Source organism: Xyrauchen texanus, chromosome 24 (assembly GCF_025860055.1).
Source record: "Xyrauchen texanus isolate HMW12.3.18 chromosome 24, RBS_HiC_50CHRs, whole genome shotgun sequence".
In the NCBI taxonomy this organism is placed as follows: Eukaryota; Metazoa; Chordata; class Actinopteri; order Cypriniformes; family Catostomidae; genus Xyrauchen; species Xyrauchen texanus.
This window is the reverse complement of record NC_068299.1, coordinates 6,323,832-6,351,385: the sequence shown is the minus strand read 5'-3', so window position 1 is coordinate 6,351,385 and position 27,554 is coordinate 6,323,832. Positions and strand designations below refer to the sequence as shown.

Genomic DNA, 27,554 nt, shown 5'->3' with positions numbered 1-27,554 from the left:
AGTCCTCAGTGTTTGTTAGTTGCGTGTGTGTGGTAGCACTGCGCGCGCCGCAATGTATTAACGTGTCATCTGTTCGTGAGGGTAAACTAGCGGAGTGCCACGAGCGCGTCAGAAGCGCACGAGGGTTTTCTCCAAGCAAATACAACACTGTTAATTGATAACAACCTTGACTATGTTTGCTGCCAGTGTAACGGATTGGAAACAGTCAGAGTTTATATGTAGTGTTACGAAGTATGTTTGGTGATGCATGCTATATCAGCATGCTGACATATAGGCCATTTAGCAATGTGGACAACAGGTTCACTTCTATAGGTTGTGAGGGTCTGATCTTTTGGAGGCTTTATAATCATTCTCTGTTTAAGCTACTGAACTCAATCTTTTAAAGGATTGGTTAACCATAAAAGGACAAATCTGTCATTATTTACCATCATGTTGTTCCAAAACTGCGTTTATTTTTTAAAGAGAACATTTTAAGGCAGTTTTGGGTGAACTATTCTTTTAAAGGAATATTCCAGGTTGAATACAAGTTGCTCAGTCAACAGCATTTGTGGCATAATGTTGATTACCACAAAAAATATCTTCGTCCCCCATTTTCTTAAAACTAAGAGAGCAAAAATTGAGGTTACAGTGGGGCACTTACAATGGAAGTGAATGGGGCCAAGTTGTGGAGGGTTAAAGGCAGAAAAGTGACATTTATAATCTTATAATAGCACTAGCATTAAATATTATTTTAAGTTAATGTCACCATGATTGCTAAACACTTAAGTTAGGGAGATGGGTGACTATTTTACTCAATATTCAATGCAATATGTATTTTCATGTTTATTGGATTATCGCATCATTAGCTTAGCTATATGCTAATGCCAAATTCTATTCTACATTTATTGTGCATCAAGACTCAGAATTGCTGCCATATAGACTATTTCAAATCAGTCAGCTGTGAGGTCCCATTTCTACTTAATTGACAGCTGTTGACAGCAGGGGTGGTGCCAGGAGTTTTTCACAGTGGGGGACAGGGTATCATGATCAGGCTGTGGTGTTGGGGGGGGTGTACATGGTGCTGCCACTGGCAGACAGCAAGGTAGCATACTAGGTTTTGGGAACAGAGCTACTATCCTTCATATTTTGCTTTAAAATCATGTTTTTAAACTTAAAGGATTTTAGATGAAGTGTTTCCCGGTCAACTCTGGGTTGATGTGAATACTAATGAGATTGTGAGGACAGAATGACTGTTTATACATTAGAATGATACCATCAGGACTTCGATTACATTAGCTTTGTTAAAATAACAAAAATGATGAATGCTCAACGGAGATCTGTTTGTATGTGTGCACAAGTGTTTCTGTTTGATATCGAATCTGCTGGCTGCTCTGCCACAGTTTCTCACTCTGCATGTCTGTCACTCTTTTTAAATCCACTCTGAAAACGAGTACAGAGGTCGAGAGAAAGAGAGAGAGAGAGAAATGATCATTTGAAATGAAGGCTGGGGATGGGACAGGTATATTGAGTGACAGGCTGAAATGAATGGCTGTATCTGAGAGGCAGAGAGGAATGAATTGCAGATAAAGTGGCACTAAAGCTACAAGAGGGAGGACGAAGAGATGAAGAAAATAAAAGATGAATCTGTAGGAGTAAAGCAGTGATATAGTGTGGGAGAATTCTGAACTGTGAATATCTGTGAGCAGCAATGATTCTCACTTCTCTTGTTTTAGCTTTTGGTTCCCATTCTGTCTGTCTCGTTTCCACCCAATCTATTTCAGTGTCCCCTCTGTGTGAGGTCATTAAATCAGGAGGGTCACTCAGGCAGAACACAGTGAGGTCAGAGAGACAGAATAAAGAAGATGAGGGGTGCAGGAGAAGAGGAGAGTGGATTTTGGTCAGGAGTCTCACATCAAACCCCAATATTGGCTATTTGGAATTAAATACTAATGTATACTGCTCAGTAGTGGCACACAGGGCTGTATTAACGCATGGGCAGTGGTGGGGCCTGGACTCCCGGTAGGAGGGGGGTGAAGTCACGGCACCCTCCACCATATTCTCCCCCATCAACATTCTCCGGAAGGCGTGCATGAAAACTTGTTCAGCGTGAGACGCTGATGTAAACACAAAGAAGGTGCACAAAGGTTGAATCCATCCGTGTAGCGCATGGTGATGGCTGATAGAGGTCCAGCGAAACGGGGGGCCCGGAGCACCTTAATACGGCCCTGGTGGCACAGGCGGATATATTTGACAATATTTTGCCTTTTTAAAACATCCGTGCCATTTATCTATCCCTTGTGTCAGCCAATGGTCAAACCAATGGATATTGCACAATTGCTGTTTTCAAATATCTGATTTGAATCAACAAAGTAATATTGTTAAAAAAATAAAAAAATTATTAAACATACAGTACATAAGGATTTTTGTTTTGCTAGCACGGTCGGGACAGTAGTTCAGATTGTTACCCTGCCAACCTTTACTATGGCCCATCTCAAAAAAAGTATACATTTTATTTTTAGCTATACATTTTTGTTTGTATATGTGCCAGAATCAATAATTACATTTGTCATTAAATGTTATGTTTAATTTGCAATATGCCAGTGTTACCGGTCCTGCTTGACCTGCTCCGAGTGGGATTTGAACCACCGTCAGCCGGCATTGGAGGTATGTGCGCCAACGAGGAGGCTAAAGGCCTGTAGCTTCAGTCATTAGTGCTCCTCTTGAGGCCAGGGGAGTGAGGTTTACACATAACTCCCATTACACTCACTCCACTAAACCTCACTCCGATCTGGGTCATGGCACCACTGCGACCGGTCCTGCTTGACCCACTCCGAGTGGGACTCATCAGCCGGCATGTGAGTTGGGTGCGCTAATGAGGCTAAAGTCTACAGTCACTCTTAGTGCGCCTCTTGAGAGCGAGGTTTATACATACTGCACAGCTATCACATATCAGCTGACTGCTGTTACACTAGCTTTGATGGAAAATTATGCCATACTTTGCAAACCATTACTAATTTACTTTATTTTGACCAATAAATGTTGAAATGTAAAATGTACTAGGCCTAACTAGTCCACTTTCCAAAAGCACTGCAACCCATGCAGCTTTGAAGTTTGTATTCTTTGCACTGAGCCAGGAGGTCAATCTGTAATGTTTTAATGTTCTATTGGACTTCTATTAGTTGACTTTGTGTTTCAATCACTGCCATTCATACACATTTGAGCAAATCTGTAGAGTGAAAAGACGCTTGACCAATATTGGGTGTAAATGTCACAGATGGACCTCTTGGCTCAATACAATAAATACAAACTTCAAAGTTGCAGTGAAGTGGTGTAGATTGTATATTTTACCATTTTGAATATTATTTATTTTATTATTATTTGCTATTTGCAAGTTGTTATTAAAAAGAAAAGTTTGCAGCAACTCTAGATTTTTTTGTAAGGGACATCATATCCTGTTACCGAAATTCCTTGTGAGGTCTAAAGTAATTTTGCATGCTCAAAGACTAGTGTGTTCAGAACTTTAGACTGTATCGTCCTAAAATGATTAAAAAAGTCACTGGCAGATGAGAGGGAGTAAAAGAGAATGGTATTCTTCACAGTTTTGACCTCACTCATCTCAGTATTCTGTTTTTGTGCTGAAAGCCTCATTATGTGTGATTTAGATTTTAATTGAGCACAGATGTGAATGTGACATGTTGTTCAAAAGAACAAGCTGTTTAGTCATTCAGTGAGGATGAACTAATGGCAGTATACAGGCTTCGGGAGCTGGAGCTAAAAACGCAATGGACACAGACACGGAAGACTTATTGAGGATTCTTATATTCAGGAATGGCCCCCAAAAAGTACTTGGACACAAATGTCAATAAACAAAGTGGCAACTGCCAACAAATGATGCTAGACATTTTCTCAGAACTAACTTCACTTTTCTGAGCCCCTATTCACCAAGGGGTCTCAAGGTCATTTTTAGTGGCTTTGTGAAATCAGTCCCCCTCAAGTTCACACAGGTGTCCTAGCAGAGTAAGCACAGGTGTAGTTCATCAGATCATGTATGGAAATGTTCTACTAATGTTTTACAACCAGAAAATGTCCAGATACTTTTTTAGTTTTAATTGTGAGCAAGATGTCTATTGTTTTATCATTTAAAACCTAATAAAAATGTATTTGTGCTGCCCTTTATTTATTTATTTTTGTTTGATAAATAATGCCATGAAATTCATAATTTAAATGTTTATTTTTTTGGCTTAAGTGTCCAAAGACTTCTTGGGGCCACTGTAGCTCAAAAACGTACAATTGCAAAAATCAAAAGGGGACAATTTTTTGACTGTTTAAATGGAGAAATGTGAAGCTTACAATTTTCTAAAAGCACTTACATTTTTTCTTCTGTTAAGAGTTGTGTAATATTTCAGCTGTAAAGTTGTTTAAATCATTGTATTCGGGTTTATAGTGTTACCTCATCATGGCAACAAAGTTGTAAAATTGTATATAACTGTACACAGAAAAGGTTTGTCAGTGATTTATCAGAATAAAATCATGTTCAAATCATAAAAGATTTTATTTACATCTTGTGTTTATACTTTTGAATGGTTATACCATTTACTTCCATTGTAAGTGCCTCACTATAACCAGATCTTTCTTCTTTTTTTAGAGGAAAGGAGGGACGAGTCGAAATTGGTTTTTGTGGTAAACAACAATGTAGCATAAATGCTGTTTATTGAGCTTAACTTGTATTGAACCCATAATGTGCCTAAACTGCACTTATCTAAAGTATCCTGTCGATGTGTGATTTTGTTGTCATGAATAAATGAGCTGGTGAGAATCTGTAAAGTTTATAGAGAGAGAAAGAGGAGCATATGGAAAACATTTGCGAATGCCCTCTCCCATTCACCCATAACTCAAAGTTTCAAGATTTGCAGTGTTCAATTACATCCCTGCTCATAAATAATCAGACAGCGGCTGGTCATAATATCCCATTCATTGTTAGCTTTACAGCGTGACAGATCCTTGTTGTTGGTATTTATGTACAGAATGCAGCCCAGAGAACATTTGTTTGTGTGTGTCCTCTAAAGAGTCCTCTAAAGATATGTTTGATCGCTTAATCGCAAATGACACCATTTATATTCCTCTAAAGACCAAAAACAGAAAAGAACTAAAGAAGTTTGTAAGGAGTAAAAGATAAGATAGTTTCCCACTCTTTAACATGACTTCACTGGGTCAATCATGTGCTCGGAACTCGTAATTACGATATTTCTGACTCAACTTGAAGGGCACATCAGTTCCGGTATCGGCAGTCATGTGACTGAATTTAATTTAATGCTTTTCATACCGTTGAAAAAAATCTGTAACCAGAAAAACATGTAATATAATGTAATTAAATAATTGCTATTTAAATCTTTCTTGGAAAACCATTATTTTCTCCGAAAACACCGCTATTTTGGAATGCCTGACAATGGAGAAACATGCTGTTTGCCATCATAGGGTGTAGTTAAAACAACTACCAGCAGGGGCTAACTGGCCCATGCTAACCAGCCAAACCTTGACTTCTTGTTTGTGATGGTGTATGTTCAGTATATATGTGGGCATATGTGAGACTAAGGTGAGGTTAACAAATAGAGTGTGTGGGTTTTTGAGAGGTAGTCGGACTGGAGGTAAATGTGTGCAGTATTTTTCATCCCAGTTTGTATTGTTTCACCCACCTGCTGTCAAACAAGCTACAAGTTTCTCTCATCTGATGGGTTTATTGTAGCAGTGGACCTCTCCACAATACCAGATGTGCCCTCTTTTTCTCTTTCTCTGTTCGCCCTCTAAGGATTCTGACAGTTTGTTTTGCAATGCAATAATAGGGGAAACAAACTCTCTGTGGAGAGAGGGATGAGGCAGAAAGGAAAAGAAAGAGACGGGAAGAAAAAAAGAGAGAATATCAGTTCTTTTCCAGCTCTCTCTCCTCTGACAGGATATTGATTCGTGCATTTTGGCGGCACGGTGAGCTCGTCTTTCCTGCATCCAAGTGAAAGTAAACCCACAGCACTGAAACATATTCATCAACATTTGCAGGAAACCTGTTTGAGTCATTGAGCTTTTTTAGATACAACTAGATTTTGCTTAATAGGCAGTCAATGTGTAAGCATATCATATGTAAACACCTTAAACAGCTTTCTTTTATTGGGTTTATCAACGGTTTAAGCATAAACCTATCGACACTGATAGATTTTGCCCATCACCCCGATTTCCCAAAATTACCATTACCGGCTAATCTGATGTGTGCGTTCCTGTCTATGTTTTGACATAAAAAGCAGAGAGTAAATCAATGATTTCAAGTTTAATGTACTGTAAAAGCTGTTTTCTTGCATGGTCTTTTTAGCGCTCACATATAGCGTGTCATTCTGAAAGCTAAAAACAGCAGCACATCATGAGCGCAGCACGACCATGCTATTCCCAAAACTATCAATTGTCTTTAAGAGACTTCACATAAAATGCACAAGTCATACAGACTACTTTAATGCTATTTTATGGCTCCTGAGCTTTACCATAATGACCATTACTAACACGCTGTATCGGATTTGGATTGCGCTCGTTGGACTGATACCCGATCTGGTTAAAATGTAAGTACCCTGGAGTAGGTTGCTAGGGAGGGTAGAGTCACATGGGGTAACCTCCTTGTGGTAATGATTAGTGGTTCTTGCTCTCAATGGGGTGCGTGTTAAGTTGTGCATGAACCTCCGCATGTGGAGTCACCACGGTGTCATGCACAATGAGCCACGTGATAAGATGCGTGGATTGACGGTCTCAGAAGCTGAGGCACTGAGACTTGTCCTCCACCACCCAGATTGAGGTCAATAACTGCGCCACCATGAGGACATACTAAGTAGTGGGAATTGGGCATTCCAAATTGGGAGAAAAGGGGAGAAGGGTCGATACTGATCCAGATATCAGATCGGAGCATACCTAGTATAGGCAGATTGATGTGCATGTTTACACACTCATTGTTTTTGCAATTCCAAATTACACTCTTGTAGTTCAAGTGCAAAGTGACTGTAAAGTGCTTTTCAGATTTTGTTGTTCTTCCTTAAAGATGGGTTGCTGTGAAGTAAAGCCACTCATGTTTGGTCTATCAATGGAGCATTTATTACACATGTATGCATGCTAGCCTGATCCACTCACTTTCTCTTCAGGAGAGATGCTAAAATTCATTCAGTCCTGCAGCTAGAGAGAGAGAGAAATATGAAAAACAAAAGATGTGAGAGAGAGCGAGAGAGAAAAAAAGGAGAGTACAGAAATTGAGAGAGAGAAGGAGAAATTTCACACAGTTGTGGCTGGAGGAATAGACGAACTTGAACGTTTTTGACAAGATGAACTACAGCGCAGCGTCTCGCTGGGACCCCATCCTGTCGCAGTAATTACTGTCTCTACAGGTCGTCCAGACTCACACACTCTCACACATACATACAAAAATACAATACAATGCTATGCACCCTCAGAAATGTGAAAAGCATAACCAGCACCTATTTACAGTTGACGTCAGAAGTTTATACACTTAGGTTGAAGTCATTAAAACTCATTTTTGAACCACTCCACAGATATAATATTAGAAACTATAGTTTTTGCAAGTCGTTTACGATATCTACTTTGTGCATTACACAAGTAATATTTCCAACAATTGTTTACAGACAGATTCACTTTTAATTGACTATATCACAATTCCAGTGGACCAGAATTTTACATGCACTAAGTTTAAAATAATAATGACGTTTGAAAAATCTGGGATACTAATAGGATTCTACCTGAACTTGTAAATTTGTACATACTTAATTAACTTATCCTGTAATGTTTTTTTGTAATAAAGGTGCCACTGTTTTTGTCACGGTCAGTTCACAAGGCTCAGAATGTGGACACAAGCAATGCAATATGACATAATCAATGCAATGTAATGCAATATCATTAGGTATAATTCGCGTACAGTTTAATATTTAATTAAGCATTAGCCACTTTCACACATGTGTGAGAGCAGGTGGATGGTCACTCAAGGCTCTGTGGCTCTGCAGCTCTGCTCCCCACTATGTAACCTATGCAAATACATGCAAATATGCTGCCTCAACAACCAATGGCGGGATGTCCCAATGTAACCAGTTAAGTTGCAGTAAAATTGCCATATTGCCGTTTCTAGTAAATGTACTTAATTTGCCATTCAAACATATAATGGCTTACCATCTTTTATCCATTTTGCTACCATCCACACAACAGAAAACGCAAATTTAGAGTTTTAATCTCAAGGAAGATGTACTCTTCTCTGAAAACTCCCAACATAATGGTCTCTACTCTGTATGACAAACATTTGTCAGCCATTTTTTATCAAGAATAATATCCAAGTACACGATTGTGTTTATGTAGTTAATTGATGTAGTAGTCACATCACAGACAGCAGATGGCTTTGTTGTGTTAAGAAGGTCTTTATTGTACTTTTGTAATTGTGAATAATGACTGATTAGACTCCTAATTATGTGCCAATAATCTAAATGGTGTTGTGAAGATTCATAAATATAAACATTAATGCGGACAGGAATTTCAAATGAATGTTCGTCCTTTCAACTGATAATTCAACCTCTGATCCTTTAGCAGGGCTCCAAGGCTGAAAGAGGAAGAACAATGAAACTGTATGGGAAGAAGACAGTGATGAATGTGGCATAGATGAATGTCATGAAGAGATTTGCAGGGATAAAGTGATTTGAGAAAGAAACAGACATAACTAGACAGAATGTTAGACAGATGTGGAGGTTGGAGATAAACAGTGTAACATTTTTTTTTAAAGAATACAGAGGGGTAAAAACAGTGAGGTAAGGAGGGTAATGGTGTGGAGTGGTGGTGGTGTAGTGGGCTAAAGCACATAACTGTCAATCAGAGGGTTGCTGGTTCGATCCCCACAGCCACCACCATTACGTCCTTGAGCAAGTCACTTAACTCCAGGTTGCTCCGGGGGATTGTCCCTGTAATAAGTGCTTTGGATAAAAGCAAACTTGATGCAAATTGACAATTGTTGCCAAAGATTTGCCGGAGGTTCACCACTACTGGTGAAGAGCTGTGAACTTCTGGGAAACATTTGCGGTGAATCAAAGGCTCATTTGCAATTTGTGAAAATATAGAGCAGCAAATTTGCAGCTAGTTTAGATTTTTTTTGTAAGGGAAACAGTCAAGATGGCAGCCCATGTTTTAGCAGCATTGTACTGCCTGCTATCCACTTTGATAGCGTTGTTAAATATACTTTAAATGTTACTTACTGTTCGCTGTCCTTTTCTGCATATCGTGGTGCCGTTTTGTGGTCCATTCTGCATAACAGTGGGGCTCATTTGAGCTTGAACCCATTCGGCACATTTCACGGCCGACCCACCAGCCCGCTCAGTTCTTCCGATGGCCAGTCCGTTCCTGATCGGCCCCAAAGTGCGTCGGCCCACCGGGAAAATGTGGTATGCCAGAATACCAGTCCAGCACTGGTTACTTTGTACAACCTTCAAAAAACAAGAAGAGAATGGCACGCTGCTATAAATGCTCCCATATAATTTAATGGAAAAGACCAAAACAATGTTTTGACCACTTGACCACAAGAAAAATCTAAACTAGCTGCAACCTTGCGCAAATTTGCCGCTCCTTATTTTCACATGCAAATGAGCTTTTGAGTCACCACAAATATCTGCCAGAAGATTGCATGTCTTGGTGAACTGCCGGCAAACATTTGGCATCAATGGACAATTTACACAAGTTTGCTGCAAATCTCATTTGCATGTGAAGATTATCAGTAGTGAATTGCATGAACTTTCGATTTTCGTAAGGGTACAAGCTTCGTCAGGCTGCTACAACCTTCACATTTCATTTTTTCAAAGGTGACAGGAATTTTACTCATAAATTGCTGTCTGGCAGTGGAACAAGAGGACAAGTGCGTTTCACACCACTCTTCTTATTTCATTTTTCACATACATAGTTAAGGAGATTTAAGCATTTTTAGATTAGCTTCAGTGTGGACGAGCAACTTTTGGAAAACCTTTTAAGTGTGGATGCTTCGATATGAAAATGCAGTTTTCAAATTCAATTCAACAATACAGTTTCATTAGTCAGTATCACATTATTTGTCTGGTGCAATTACTGTAATGTGCCGCTACACACTACCTGCTCACTTTTAGAGCCGTCTTGGTTCTGAAAGTGTTTTTTCCATTAATATTTTCTATAGGGATTTCATAGAAGTGTTCATAAAAGTGATCTAAGCCATGAACCAAACAAATCAGCTCCGAGGTGAATCACCACATTAGACAATTTAATTTGAAGCAAAAATCTATAAAATAATCAGTCAAAAAGACAAAGTACAAGACTGTGTATTTAACGTATTTAAAAAGGGAATTAACTATAGTACAATTCTATGAAGCATTGCAAATCATATTAAAATTGATGGAAATACATAGAACTATTGATTTTAAGTTGTTGATTATGTAAGGGATATTATGTCAGCTAGTTGTTATCACAAAATGAACCTGACAGGGAGATCAGGACACGAAGCGTAGGGGTCTTTTATCACCCTGAAGGGGCTTATTTTGCGATAACAACCAGCTGACTGTACATTATCCCAATATTACATGGCTATTAGCCAAATAAATACATGGACATAAAATATTGATTTGCTGTGAAATTATGCAATTATGTGAGAAGAAAGAAATCATTGAACAGCTGAAATCCACCTCCGGTTTGTGTCTGAGTTCTATTGGTGTTTATTTTGTAATTACTGAATGTCTGACTGCTCATTATGCATCTTATTACAAGACTACTTGCCAAATAAATAAATAAATGCACATGAAACATTGATTTGAGTTCAAATTGCTTTATTAACTTACTCGTAGAGAATGCACAGTGATCTGAGAAGCAGGAATGATGGCTTGCATATACCCAGACAAGCGATCTGATACGTGGATGTGCGGTTGTTACAGGGAAAAATCAGACCGCTAGATGGCGCCATTGACCAATCAGAATCGAGTAATCCAGAGATCCTTGTCATAACAACTGGTTGACTGTACATTATGCTGCTTATTACATGCTACGAACCAAATAAATAAATAAATTGACATAAAAAATTAATTTGCGTTGAAATTATATAATTATATGAGAAGCTGAAATGATAGCTGAAATCCATCTCCGGTTTGCGTCGGTGTTCTGTTGGTTATTATTTTGTAATTAATATTCGTCTGACTGCTCATTGTGTATCTCATTACAAGACTGCTTGCCAAATAAATGTACATGAAACATTGACTTGAGTTTCAATTATTTTCTTAGCTTACTTGTAGAGAACGCACAGTGATCCGATAAGCAGGAACGATGGCTCACAAATATCCGGATGAGTGGTCTGATTGGTAGATGTGCAGTTGCTACTAAGAAATATCCGACTGCTAGATGGCGCCATTGAAAAATCTGAATTGAGTAGTCCAGAGAGCCACGCAATAGCGGATTTAGGTATAGGCGACATTGGCAAGCACCCAGGGCGGCATCTTGCCGGCACCGCACAAAAAAAATTCGGAATGGTGACAATTGTGAAATCAGTTTTCTATCACTCATTTGCACATCACATCAATGATATCATGTCACCGTGTGGGACTGTGGTCAATTAACCTTGTCAGAGTGGGCGCCCTGATTCTAGTTTTGTTTGTGAGCTAGGCGGGCTACTACCTGGGAAGTTCTCCCACTCAGAAGTACGAGATGGGGAGGGGGGTGGGGGTAGTTCAGGTCTAACCACTGGAAGCCCGGGGTAGGGGGAGCGGGGGGGATCTATCAAATAGCGCACCTCTAACTTTGTACAGTACTAATGAAAATAAGTCACACAACAAAACGTTACAAAAATAAAACTACAAATACTGTGAATATATAGTTTCACAGACATAATGTTGCATTTTTTTTTTTTTTTTGTGAAGAATAATATAAAACCAGACAGTCTGCACACCCCCAAGGTGAATTGGTTTAGTCTTGATTGGTTGATAGTGGTTATTATTGATGCTCGAGATGGGGGGTGGGGTGCCATACAAGCTAGAACCGCCACTTGAGCCATGTAATAAATGTATAGAAACAATACAGTATATTTGATGTTTATTGCAAAATATTCAGATATACAAATATGTAAGTAGTTGTTTGAGAGTGTAGGGGAGACTGACTCGATTATGTCATTTACAGTGTGTCATGGAAGTGGGCTATCGCTACGGGGCCTGTTTGTCATGACTCTATGATTGATTGGTAGATCTTTTTCTTCAGAATTCATGGTGAGTGTAGTGCTTCCCCTATGAAGCAAGTAATAGGATTTGTTCTTTGGGAACCAGATTGTTGACGGTAAATTAGCCAAAAGTTTATTGAAAAAGGGATTTTGTAGAAGAATATCGTTTTTGAAAATACATTTTTGTATTCTTTTTCCATTTATAGATTTAGAAAGACATGTCTGTCCCATTTCATGTACAGTTCTATCTTAGATGGAGGAGTGTGCTCAAATATCAGTGTTGAACGCACACTGATGACACTTATCTGAAATTACAGACCTGATGTGGCAAACTCGCATAATTCCATGTGTACATTTGGGCTGATTTACTCTGTTTGTTTACTGGAGTGAAATTTATGTTTCATTTCACAGTACCTGCCTCAGGATGTGTACAGCATCACAAGAGAGCACCAAAGAGCATGTGCTCTCAAAAGGATCTTCATAACTGATGAAGACTATATTGCCTCAAACCCTGTTCATTATTTTGCAGATAGATGCGTTACCTTTTTAAATTCAGACATAATTAAAATATGATACTGAATTGCTAAAGATCTGTAATTTCTGTGACACTAGGCTAGCATTACCAAAAAGAAATGGCTGTTTTCAAACAAGTTTCCCAAACACTCTACCTGTTTGCCATTGGTCACCCTTGCTCTGACATCATGTGATACAATGTGTGAACTGTAGACCCCAGGCCCTTGTGGGTTTCTCATTAGTAAAATTAAGTTTGCTGAGCTGGATAATACAAGTCACCCCCTTGTAGGCAAGTAACCTTTTTAATGGTAGCGTTTTCAATTTTTGCCTAATACATTAAAAACAAGGCTCTCAAACTGTAATCAACCAATTTACTGCTTGAAAGCTTCTTGAAAAGGAATTTCATTTCTTTTATCAATTTCCTTAGTTAGACATGAGTGGTTTTGCAGCAGACAGTAGAGAAAATGTTCTTATTATTATTTGGAGTTGTTGGATTTGTTAAGCTAATCTTTTTGACTTATATTTGAACATGAAGACAGTTGACAGAGAGCTTGTGTAATAACTGTGGTCTTTGGTGTTTAGCCTGCATTGACTCCATCACATCTATTTATTAAACAGGTCTTTCATAGAGTTTGGTGCAAGGTCTGTAGTTTGGTGCAATGGAAGGTTAATGCCATTGTGTAGTTATCCGTGATTGTAATGGTTAAGAATGTAAGATAAGATCTTACTCCTCTGATTTGGCAGAAATTGCACACTTGATGTGGACTTGCGGTCGCAGTGCCTTTGCTTGTGCATGACCATGAAGATCATGAGACCGTAGAGCATCCCATTTGTCATTTAAGGTATTAGATCGGTGCTCACAAGCATCCCATTTGCAGCTGCTCTACCCGCTCAATGTGTTCTTATTACCAAACAGTACAAGCTGCAAAGTGTAGTCTAGGTGGAAGCTGTGTTTGTAAATTGCTTGCTAACATACATCTTTTACTATTTCTTCAGTATACAGTATAGTATGTATATTGTGCACAGTGTGCACATTTTCAATTTGTACGCAATTGTATTATGACCTACTACATTTAACAACATTTAAATTAAAATGCATAAGCATTGTATGTAGTTCCAAGAACATAACTGGACGGCACATGCATGCAATGTTATGAGGTCATGTGACAGCAATGAATCATACTTCAGTTTGAAATGTTTATTGGTGCATAGTGCATATTTTAATTACTGTTTTTAAAGAAGAGTTTGCATTGTATACAGTATACTGTGCAATATTCAGTTTGAAGTAAGCTATAGTATTCTATTCCAAACATTACCTCTTTCCCTAGCAGTTCTCCCATATATGCATCCTTTTATTCAATACATTTAAATGAAATATTAGAATTGTTATGCAAAAGGGAGAGGGCATAACTTAAAGGGGTCATATAATGGTACATGCACTTTTTCAAGTTGATTGTACTGAAATGTGTGTTGGCTGTGCCTGTACACAACCATCCTATTATGATAAAAATCCATCCAGTGTTTTTGTTTTAATCTCCTTATATATTTTCCCCTGCCTCAAATCGAGCCGTTCGACCATGTGACGTCACACGGTCGGACGCCCCTCCCAGGATTGTTGATTGACCGCAGTGTTTCAACACAGACCCGCCCTCACTCGTGAGCGAGCTGTCAATCATAGTCCGTCATCATTGTTGATACACTGGAGCAGAATGGCACCTAAGCGATTGTGGTGTCCTGTTCTTCGGTGTAATAAAGAGCACAGCAGTCATTTTGATGTTCCTAAATCTGAACCGCTGAAGGCGCGGTGGCTGAGTTTTGTTCACGATGGGAATATTCCCCACGAGCAAGCGTCAATGCGTTCATGTTTGCGTGAATCATTTTTCACCAGACTGCTTTATAAACGAGGGTCAGTATAAAGCTGGTTTTGCTAAGAAGCTGCTGCTGAAAAAAGATTCGGTACCAACTATTTATATTCCCTCTGCACCTCCAGAAGAAGTAAGTGTAACGTTTTATTAACCTTTATATTAATCTTTGCAAATCGCTTGCACGCTTCACAATGAATGTGGCTAATGTTTACACTCAGGGTACATTACGGCATGTTTTCCATAACGTTACGACGTTCTCAATATAATTCGTAATCCTACGTTTATAACGAACAACGCGTTAAGGTTATTGTGTTATTAAAAACTGTGTACGCAGGTGTTACAGTTAACATGGTAACACTAAGTTACACCTGGTTTACTTGTATGTTACTGATTTAGAAGTAATGTCAAAAAACAGTTATCACGGAGAATAACTCCAGAACGGAGGGCGGGGTGACCAAAGCTCATTATCATTTAAAGTCATATGCTCTGAAGCAGTGCTGAAAACAAAGCTGTTTTTGAGCAGGTAAAATTAGTGTTTTCTTAAAATACTAATGAGAATTTTTAATAAAAGTATATTACAAAGTTTTCATTTAGACCCTAAAGATTCATATTAACTTGTACAAAAATGGCATTATATGACCCCTTTAAGTCCTGTAACTGGACATCATTTCTTTCAAGTTTTTACTATTTTTGAACACCATTTTCCTTCAATAGTTAATTTTAAATGGTCCTGTGGTATGAATTTTGTTTTTTAATGGTACAAATATTCCAAGTTAATATGTGGTTATAGATGTTGCATGTACATTAATAATAGAAGAATTGGGAAAAATAGTCTTAGAGGAATTATATCCAGGAATTATGTCACACTACAGGGCAATGCTGAAACTGCTTGAAATATCAAGTCTGCTATACCCCTATTTACAATATAGCATAAGCAAAAGACAAAATAAGTTGAATTGATAGATTTCCCCTCAGAAGCAGGTGGATTGAGCCCCTCGTGACTTCACTTTTCCTGTGGCAGTATGTTTATGCTAACAGTGGGCTAGGAGACAGTTTATGTCGGTATGACGCCAGGGAACTCTGTTTATTATATCACCCAGAAAATTGCAAGACGCCAAATGAAAACAAATGTGACTATTTGTCCCCTCTCTCGCTCTTTATTTCTCCCTCTCTATTTTGTCTCTCTTTTGTTTTTCAAAATCCAATTCTCAGCCAAGGTTGTTGCTCATATTCTGCACCAGGGATTGCCATGTTTACCAAAACATTATCATATGCAGCTTGCTCATTTCATTTAGTTAAAATGCTTATGCATTTCTGCTGCATACTGTATATCCCCCTTCCCCTGCTGAGTCTGCAGGGACAAACACAAGATGTGTGCTTTTCCAGTTTGACTATAATTTGCTTAACTGAATAAAAACACCCATGATGGCAAACGCTCAGTGTGAAAAACAAAATCAACTTTTAGATTTTCTTTTAGACTCATATCATTCATTTGAGGGCTGAGCATTTACAAAACTCTTCTTTGGAAATACCATGTGATGACAATTTTCAAATGGATATTTTAAAGATGCATTTCTGTTAGGTCTGCTGTGCAAGCTTTGTAAGGAGCCTGACTCGTGATAGGAGGTCTGGAGGTTCCTGTGTGTGTGGAAGCTGAGAGATGAATCAAGATATATGAGGAGACGAAAAGAACGAAATCATTACGAGCTTAATGCATTTTATTTCAAATGACTGAGGCTGTTTCCTCACATTTGGTTTAGTGGATTTAGTCCCCTACATTTATTTTTTAAACCGTATTATTTGGCTGTGATCTGTGGTACATTTGCATTGTCAACGTGGGTAATGCCATGAGTACTAATGGTGGCTGTTTTACTATACAATGGCGAAATAGTGAAGTGGTGAAAATAATGCGAAGAATATATGCAGGCAGTGGTGTAGACTACCCCCCCCCCCCCTTTGTATAGATGTATGATACGCTTTTGTCCATACAATGTAAGTCAGTGGGGTCCAAAACTATTAAGCTTCGAAAAGGACATAAAGGCAGTATAAAAGTAATCCATATGACTGTGGTTTAATCCATACCTTCTGAAGCGATGAAGCGCTTTGGGTGAGAAACAAAGTAAACAAATTATATTCGGCAGAATAAAGAAAGTCATACGAGTTTGAGATGGCACGAGGGTGAGTAAATTATGAGAGAATTATAATTTTTGGGTGAACAATACCTTTATTCGGACCACAACTGGCCTCAGCTTTGTGTGCATTCACACTCCGAAAGACAGAGCACAACGTGCCTTTAACACTTCCAAAAGCAAAAACAGTGTTCAAAAAGTGTCCTTACCTTAACCCGATTCACTACAGTATGCCTAGAAAAATTATTTGGCATATTACTGTAATATTTATATAGCATATTTATGCATATTATTTTCCTGTTTAATATAGTATATTTTATCCCCATCATTAGTTTACATTGTTATTGTGTGCAGTGCATAGATGTACTATTGTAGGATTATTTTACTTGCATTATCAACTGAGGCTGTACAATATAATATAAAATAATAAGGTCATCCACTGATCTCATATCAGCTGTATCACAAGTTTCACCTCTTAAATTGATAAGTGTAGTACAATACAAACATTAATAGTAGATAAAACACTTGAATAATCATATTAAATATTCTTGAAACTGGTGGTGGTTGAGGAGAGTCCGCTGTTCTTTATGAAAAAGCATTTTGAGTGTAAAATTAATTAATTCAAAATCTGTAAATACAATTGTTGTTTATCCTTATCAAATCAAGTAATATTTGGGTTTTAAATATTTAATAGAATAAAATAATATCAACATGAAAATTATACAAATGACTCCAGCTCTGAATATTTCTGAGTAATGATTACACACAGGCGATGTACAGGTCAGCTCAAATCAGGAGATTTGAGAGTGCCGAAACACAACTCATGTAAAGTGTTCTTTTGCAAATTTCTTGCAATTTTAAGTTTCAACCACAGATGTTGCTAGAGAGCACAAAGTTCTGTAGTGCAGCTTTAAAATATCCAAAATATTGGCCATATTAATTACATTTTAAGTGCCTCAATCGAACCTTGATTTAGTTTTTTTTTTTTATAAAGAGAAGGATGGATGAGTATAAAATGTTTTTGGTGATAATCAACATTATGCTACAAATGCTGTTGATTGAGCTTAACTTGAGTTGAACTTGAGCTTGAGTTGATAAAGATATTACCCATTGTGAGTGCTTGAGTAAAACTTGCAAGCAAGCCACCGACCATGATAGCATTGGTCAGGCTTTTAAAGATAATTGCCTGTGATTCATAAGACAGCAAATGTCACAGCAGTGCTGATGTAAGGCCATATCGCACTCTTGATCGAGCAAGAGTGCGATATGGCCTTACATCAGCACTGCTGTGATTCAGCCGCAACCCTAGTGTTGTAGGTAATCTCAGCAGTGCGAGTGAGATATTGCTTATATACAACAGTTCAATGAACAAGTAAATAAAAAATTAAAAAATGAGGAAAACTGACAAGGAGGAGGGTGTGGCCGGGCCGTAATGGTGCATGGCTGGCGCTGAATCAGCTGATCAGCGGGAGAGAGAGAGATAAAGGGGAGCCGGAGGTGCAAGTCTGAGAGAGAGAGAGAGAGAGAGAGAGAGAGAGACACGTTGCATGTGTGTCTGTGTTTGTTTATGTTTGGCATTAAAATGTTATGTTTACTGTTCAGGTGGTTCCCGCCTCCTCCTTGCCCATCCTTGTTACAACTGAGTACGATCACAAAAAATGCATTTGTGCATGAAACTACTTTCTTACGCGACGGATCAGAATCTGCTGTTGCTGTTTCTAACCAAATGATGTGTCCAAGCCTCTCTAGATCATCACTTTAGAACTAGTATCATGACTTATGCTGTTTCTAACAAGTTATTGGAGAAACAAAGATGTATGTATGTGTGTGTGTGTGTGTGTGTGTATGTGTGTGAGAGAGAGAGAGAGAGAGAGAGAGAGAGAGAGTGATACAGAGCTTGTACGATCACCTGTCTCTGTTGCCACTCCCCAAGCAGAGATATCATTTTTGAAAATTATTCCTATTTTCTCTGTGGAAAAATAGCCGACGAAGCGGGGGTATTCCTCCCTATTTTGTGGTAGCCGGTGTGCAAGAGTCATTCACTATAGAAACCGTAAAGTCCGCCATTTTGAAAAGTATGTCCTCTCCAATGTGGAAACTCTGGGAAGAGGCAAGCACCTTGAGTTTGTGTAATACATCAATATGTTGTGTCTGTCAGCTGTGATGAGCCTCAGTGTTGAAGTTGTTAGTTTAAAGCTGTTTAAAGCTATTTCCAAGCTTTAGTAGTGTATTAGTAATCCGAGAATAACAAAGTGCCGATGAATGAAAATACTGACTGACTACACACAAAAATGCTCTTTTGCTGCCACCTGCTGGATAAAATCTGCAATGTCACAAAAATAAATGTAAAGAGACACATCAAGCTTTTTACACATCTGCACTGCTCTTACACTTTAGTTTAGAATGGCACAAACACAAGCAGAGTGATGTAAACAGTGAAGCGTACGAGTGCTGATGTTCTGAGACATCAGTATTTATGGAACGTCTCTCGTTCAGTTAGATTTGAGGACCGGAACTAGCTGTTGTATATTTGCTGTTAACTGTTTCCTATGGGGCGCAAAGTGGTTTTTCTTGAGGGTTTAATCTATTAATTTCAAGAATTTGTAAATCTGTTTCAGATCTCTATAAAATGATGTTATATTACTATGTTAACGGCTGAAAAGTTAAATTAAATTCACTGGTCAAAACGTTTGGGAAACTTGTATCTGATGCGCAGTATGTGCAAAGTAAAAGTTACAACTTTCCATTTTCTGTATGTATACCTGTGTCTTAATACAGTCAGACACATGGTGCATTATTGATCTACTATATAAAGTACCGGTAATTGATTATTATTAACCTATTGTTAATCAAGAACCAAATGTTTACTAATTGCTCCATCGGGAGATCCATGCTTTACAACGGGAGTGCTTGAATTGTTCCTGTTCTCATTTTGGAATTAAACCTAAAGAAGCTGGGCTGTTTATCTAGACTCTGTCCCTGCAGACATCTTTAACGATAGCATTACCAGTAAGTCCCAGCAAAACAAACAAGCTCAGCCAATCCCAGCTTGGTAATTAGCCTAATTAAACAGAGGTTGTGCATGCTGTGATTAAACTGCATGTTCATTTATATATATAACCTTGCAGTTTCTGTAACACCACATCAGCTGTCTTGTAAATATCATTTTCACTTCTCTCACTCAGACACAGTATTTATAAATGTTATCCTTAGAGCAAAAGAGATGCCGGCGAGATGATTAGCAGCACATGCGTCTCGATTAGCATTGAGTGTGTGTGAGTATTTCACTCTCTGGGAATCCCTTGTCAAGTGAACCCTCCCCCTCACTGGAGCGAGTGTAAAACTATTCTTCATTTTAATGCATAAATTATATGCTTATTTAATCATTAATACTGTTGATATAATACTCCTCCCCTCAAGCCATATCGTCTATTCAAAGACTTCACAGTAAGTCACTAAAAGTGCATTTAGCATGCAACATTTTTGGGAGTAGATCTTCAGTGGGGAAATGCATTTCACAGTTCATATGTGTTGTAAATTTAAAACTAGGGTTGGACAAACTGGTCAAAAAATCTGATTAAACCACAATTAGTATGCAATATGATGAACATTTAACATATTATGTTTTGCTGCTTATATGTCCAGGATTGAACAAAACAGCATAACATCACCTTGAAACAGCAATGTGTGTGTTTGTGTGTCACAGGTGTTGATTGGAGATGTCCTGTCGTGAAAATTCTGGAGGCAAGATGACTTTGGTCAAGTTGCTTGTCTCCCTATTGATGCTACGCACACTTTGTGAAGGTAAACACACTCACAGATGTTCTTTCTTTGTTTATCTCACGGGTCAAATGTGTCTCTCAGGCTTTCAGATTAAAACTGTGATTGTGCTGAGCTGTGCTGTCCCTGTTCTGTCACTCTCATCTGTTTCTCTCATTTGAAGCTTCCTCTCATTACCTCTTTTTCTCCTCTCCGTTGTCCTTCCTCTCTGCCCACATGCCCTGTCTTCTCTCCAACATCTCACTCCATCACTGCTATCACACGCCTGTCCATCATTCCTCACTGTGTGTGTGTGTGTGTGTGTGTGTGTGTGTGTGCTGTGACTGATTTCTGGAATGAGAGCTGGACACCTCCAATCTACCACTACAAGTTTAAGAACACAGTGTCACTGCCGCTTAACATCAGGCCAGAGTAGTTTATTATCCACTCTTCTCCCTCTTCCTGCCTTTGTCCTTTACTTTCGCTGCAACTCTCTCAGTCATTTACACAGTCCATCTTTCTCCAATTACCCTTCTTTCTCTCTCTGTGTCTCTCATTGGTCCAATGGAAGCTGTGCTCTCATGAATATTAAGCTGTCCCTGATTGGTAATGGGTTAAATGAAAGGGAGGTAAATTAGGGAGGGAGTTTGATCCCTGCTCAGCCCTGAACCCCAGAACAACCCAGCGTTGAATCTCAAACCCCCTACGGCACAGAGAGAATGCTTAAAGAGTTAGTTCATACCAAAAACTGTGGATGGCGACACACTTCAAAGTAGTCTATACGTCTTTTTAAGCTATACAATGGCTTTGTGTGGGAAAAAGTCTGAAATATTTGTAGTTTTTCATTGATTATCTTGTCTTCTGGACTAACACAATTAGCACATGGATTGTATGGAGCGTTCAGGACGTGTTTGCACTGGTTTGGTGCAGCTATGAAATTGGATATCAGAAGACTACAAAGGACAGTTTGGACTGCTGAGAGGACTATTGGTTGCCCCCTACAGTTCAAGAGCTGTACACTTCCAGAGTGAGGAAAAAGGCTGGAAAAATCGCTCTGGACCCCACTCACCCTGCCCATTACCTTTTTGAACTGTTGCCTTCTGGTCAGTGCTATAGATCTCTGAGCACTAGAACCGTCTATTGTGAAAAGGTTCAGTATTGTAGGCTCAAAGTGTCACACTCTAATCAGCTAATTAATCCAAAACACCTGCAAAGGGTTCCTGAGCCTTTAAATGGTCTCTCAGTCTGGTTCAGTTGAATTCACAATCATGGGGAAGACTGCTGACCTGACAGTTGTGCAGAAAACCATCATTGACACCCTCCACAAGGAGGGAAAGCCTCAAAAGGTAATTGCAAAAGAAGTTGGATGTTCTCAAAGTGCTGTATCAAAGCACATTAATAGAAAGTTAAGTGGAAGGGAAAAGTGTGGAAGAAAAAGGTGCACGAGCAGCAGGGATGACCGTAGCCTGGAGAGGATTGTCAGGAAAAGGCCATTCAAATGTGTGGGGAGCTTCACAAGGAGTGGACTGAGGCTGGAGTTACTGCATCAAGAGCCACCACACACAGACGGGTCCTGGACATGGGCTTCAAATGTCAAACGTCTTACCTGGGCTAAAGAAAAAAAGAACTGGTCTGTTGCTCAGTGGTCCAAAGTCCTCTTTTCTGATGAGAGCAAATTTTGCATCTCATTTGGAAACCAAGGTCCCAGAGTCTGGAGGAAGAATGGAGAGGCACACAATCCAAGATGCTTGAAGTCCAGTGTGAAGTTTCCACAGTCTGTGTTGGTTTGGGGAGCCTTGTCATCGGCTGGTGTTGGTCCACTGTGCTTTATTAAGTCCAGAGTCAACGCAGCCGTCTACCGGGACATTTTAGAGCACTTCATGCTTCCTTCAGCAGACAAGCTTTATGGAGATGCTGACTTCATTTTCCAGCAGGACTTGGCACCTGCCCACACTGCCAAAAGTACCAAAACCTGGTTCAATGACCATGGTATTACTGTGCTTGATTGGCCAGCAAACTCGCCTGACCTGAACCCTATAGAGAATGTATGGGGCATTGCCAAGAGAAAGATGAGAGACATGAGACCAAACAATGCAGAAGAGCTGAAGGCCGCTATTGAAGCATCTTGGTCTTCCATAACACCTCAGCAGTGCCACAGGCTGATAGCATCCATGCCACGCCGCATTGAGGCAGTAATTAATGCAAAAGAGGCCCAAACCAAGTACTGAGTACATATGCATGATTATACTTTTCAGAGGGCCGACATTTCTATATTTAAAATCCTTTTTTTTTATTGATTTCATGTAATATTCTAATTTTCTGAGATTCTGAATTTGGGGTTTTCATAAGCTGTAAGCCATAATCATCAAAATTACATCAAATAAAGGCTTGAAATATCTTACTTTGCTTGTAATGAGTCTATATAATATATTAGTTTCACCTTTTAAGTTGAATTACTGAAATTAATGAACTTTTGCACGATATTCAAATTTTTCGAGTTTCACCTGTATATTGTCCTGAATTCAATGAGACAAAAAGACAGTGTGTAACAAAATAATGGAAAGAAAATATATTGTTCTATTGAGTTGTCCTTGTAAGCCCACAATTTCTATCTATACTTTATTTTCTATTCACTTTTATTTTTATTACATTTTGTCTTGTTTTTGTATTGTTTGTGCACTGGAAGCTTCTGTCACTAAGACAAATTCCTTGTATGAGTAAGCATACTTGGCAATAAAGCTCATTCTGATTCTGATTATCTAAATAAATAGTTGCCGCTTGTGTGCTACAGATGCAAGATGTGTGAAACAGGCCATAGAGTGTTATATTAGAAGAGTTTTATAATTCAATTAAGTCCTATTCATTTCATTTTAATTTCAATGCATGGGGGCCAAAGAAAATTTCATTAAGCAACAATAATGAGTTGATTATTAATTCTGTCATTACAGTGTAACAATCACAAGCAAACGCCAGGACAGATGTGGCAGAATTTGCTTTTTGGCAAGAACTCTCATTAAAACTGTGATATAGTTTGTCACTCACCTAAAACCGAGCGTTTTAATCTCTGTTGCCAGTCTGTAATGGTCCAGTAATTAACACAGGCTGACGTGTTACTCTAGATTGATTCTGGTTAGCACGTATTGGCGGATGCACAGTTGATGGCTCTCATTTCTCGCTCTGCATCACTCTCTCTCTTTCTTTGGCTCATTCTCTCGCTCAAAGCAGAGTCAAAGAGTGATTCACCCTATCAAACCGCAGCACTTCAAACACATACACACATACTGTACACTCTGCCTCTAGTGTGTGTTGTCTCAGTGGCTCACTACCCATGCACACGATCAAAGCTCTGATCTTTCTGACAAATCAGCTTGTCTCCTGCTGCCCCTGGAATGAGAACACACACACGTTACTACGTGAGCTATGCTTATTCCTGGAGAGACATATGTCTCATCCATAACAAGCACGGATGGGGAAATGTTCACATGTCAAAGTAAAGTGTGTTGTAGTAAAAAGTTGAGTACTAAAGCAGAAATTCAAAGGAGAATCGGTAAGAAACAATGTTACACTGTAAAAACTGTAACACTGATTGTTACACTGTCGGTAAACTTAAAGGAATGTTCTGGGTTCCAGAACAAGTTAAGCTCAATTAACAGCATTTGTGGCATAATGTTGATGACCACAAAAACTAATCTTGACTTGCCCCACAAAAATTGTGGTAACAGTAAGGTTGGCGGTCACACCACACTTCGCACTCCATTCAAACGCATCAAACCGGGGGAGACCGGAAACGCAACTTCATGCGAAGAAATTTTGTACTACGCTGCATTTCAAAAGTTCAAATTTGGTGAACTCTGAACCATGAATCCAAACATCGTGAGGATATGTGACCAATAGAAGATCGAAACTTCACATGCTGAACTTTCGTCTCAATACAAAGAATATATATTTTAAAGCTGTGTGTTTTATTGTTTCAGGAAAATGAGTAGACAATATATTTAAAAATTATAATTAGTTTTTTTATTTATCCCAATTTGGAATGCCCAATTCCCACTCACCTCAGTCACGTTCGTTGTGCATGACACCGCGGAGACTCACAGCATGTGGAGGCTCATACTACTCTCCCTGATCCACGTACAACTTACCAAGCACCCATTGAGAGCGAGAACCACTAAGCGTGACCACTAGGAGGTTACCCCATGTGACTCTACCCTCTCTAGCAACCGGGCCAATTTGTTTGCTTGGTAGACCTGGCTGGAGTCACTCAGCACACCCTTGATTCGAACTCATGACTCCAGGGGTGGTAGTCAGCGTCAATACTGCTGAGCTACCCAGGCTCCCGACAATATATTTTAAAATGTTTAAAATAATATTATTTGTTATTTGTGATGTATTATTTACTTGCACCAGAAGCTCTCCCATTTGACATCATATTCTAGTCTGTTTCGTTGTCTGAAAACATTTTGAGTGCTCAAAGCCTAGTGTGACCGTCCCTTCAGACACTTACAATGGAAGTTAAAGGGGCCATTCCATAAATGCAAAAATGTTTTTTTTAGATGTATTGCCATAAGATGTAAACATTATACACTGTAACATGAATTGAGTGTGATCAAATTATTGCTTACCAACCTTATCTGTGTAAAGTTATATCCATTATTACAACTTTGTTGTCATGACAACAAAACACTGTAATCCTGGGATTGGATTTAGCTTTACATAGATAAGGTTAGTATATGATTTTATCACACAAAATCATGTTAAGAATGTATATTGTTTAAGTTTTGTGGCTATACTTTTGAAAAGGTGCTTATTTTAATGTTTATGTACTGGCCCCATTCACTTCCATTGTAAGTGCCTTACTTTAAACGCTTTTTTGTAGTAAACAAGGGACGAGTCGAAATAATATATTGTGATGATCAAGATTGAGTCTAGGAGTGGCTGGATGTCACTATTAAATAACATACACACCTATGCTGTCTCTCACACACACTCAACACAAAAACACTGACTTGGCCCTGGTATTGATTGGAGAGGGCTCCACAACTGAGAGTGTTCATTTGATGTGTTGATAGATGTCATCTCCTATTTGCTGTTTAATGTTGCTGCTGCTGTGTGTGTGTTATTTTATTTTAAGACCTGTCTCTCTCTCTCTATCTCTCTCCACTAGCCTCTAATCAGCCTCCCCGTTTCCAGAACTACTTCTTCCAGTCTTACCTGCTCATCTATGAGAACACGCCAGTGGGTGAGTGTCAATGCTTGACATCTGAACTCACACAGAGATTCTTACTGTATGCTGTATCCATTCGGATGGTTGCCTTACATGTACTTTCCATTTTATAAAGTGCTGTATGATGTGGCAGACGTTTATGTGTTTGTGTGTGTGTGTGTGTGTGTGCGTGCAAACAATACAAGTTAATTTGTCCTTACAGTAAAATACTTTCAATCTTTCCTCTTTGTATACATCTTCATCCCTTATTCATACTCAACCTGTCTTAAATGGCTGTTTAATTTTTGCAGTCTTTAGGTCAAAGAGCATGCATGATTATTTAACCCTCTGACCTCTTCATCATAAGCTTCATCATAAGCCCTCTGACCTCTTCATCATAAACTCAGTCTCCAGTTTGCCCTACTGTTTGTTGTTTGCTTCGGTTTTAATCCTCTTGGTTGTTATGAACTGGAAAATAAAAGCTGATTTGGAATTTCTGTATATTTTCTAGAATAAAGCACTGTTGCTGTGTTTTGGGCCTAGACATTTTTTTTCCTTCCTTATGAAAACTAGTTATCTGTCTGAGATATTTTAGCCAGAATTATTTTTTGGGATTTCTTTGCTATTTGAAAGGACTCAAATAAATTGACTTTATTTGTTTTAAACTTGCAAAGCTTACACTTCATTTGATATATATTAGGGTACAGGAGATGCAACAGTCAAAGTTATTTTTTATTACTTTCTGAACATAACATGTATAATTATTAATTGAATACATTTTAATTCTAAATTATTAATTAGAATAAATTTTTAACCCTCGTGTTTTGTTTGGGGTCTCAGAGATACCAGCTATAAAACATGAACAAATGCTATGAATTTGAACAGTCTTTAATTTCCTAATTGATGTACACACTCTAGTTGTGCACTACTGCCATTTTTTATCTTGAATTTATTTCATTGTATTTTATTTTTTTTTATAAAATGTTTTTTGAGTATTACTAGAAAGGACAACAGTCGCATTTCTGAAAAAGTACCTGCATACTTTTTGGATATAGCCTCAATTATATAAAGGTTTTGATTAGTTTAGGTAATAGTATTATTGTAAAAATTGTCCAAATAACTATTCATTTCTTCCTGGGTAAAATGTTTTAGGTGAAAAACTCCTTAAACCTTTAAATACTTCCCTCAAAGGCATCATAGTGTCAGCTAACAAGTCCACTGCCAGCTTTGATATTTTACAACATGATCTCATTTAAATTCATATGTTTTCTTATGTAAAGTGTGGTTTTAGCAATTGAACATTTGCATAGACACCGAAACGTATATTTACATTTTGAGAGAATCTAAAACATAATAATTCTATGTATTAACAACTTTAGAGACATGCAAATGCTTACATATCCTTATTAAATCCTTAATAAGGATATATATATATATATATATATATATATATATATATATATACACATTTAAGTAATATCATGTGAGCAAGAGTGCTATATGGCCCTACATCAGCACTGCTGTGATTCGGCCACAGGCCGAGTGTCATAGGTAATTACAGCAGGCCATATAGCACAATTACGAGTTTGAAATTACTTATATGTCACGATCCCCTGTTGTCTGCCCCGTGTTTCACTTGTTAACGGTCATGCACTACAGTTCCCATGATTCCCGGCCCTCATCACTCTCTCATTGTTTTCACCTGTTTGTCTTTTAGTCTCATTACCTTGTGTATTTAAACCCTGTTTGTTTTCCATTCCCTTGTCGATCGTTGCTTGAATGTAGATGTCTGGATGCTGTTGTTTTTGCCCATGTTAGAAGTTGTTGTTTTGTCTTGTTTACCCAGTTCGTGTACCCTTGATGTTTTCATGTTTTTG

At 38.5% G+C, this 27,554-nt stretch overlaps 1 protein-coding gene across 1 annotated transcript in view; it reads left to right on the top strand.

Moving 5' to 3' along the window:
* cdh23 (cadherin-related 23) overlaps positions 1-27,554 on the top strand; it is a 326,796-nt gene that overhangs the window by 456 nt on the left and 298,786 nt on the right. The window contains 2 exon segments of the mRNA XM_052090034.1: positions 20,422-20,519; positions 25,639-25,713. Coding sequence (XP_051945994.1) covers positions 20,435-20,519; positions 25,639-25,713 — 160 coding nt within the window. The 5' untranslated portion in view covers positions 20,422-20,434.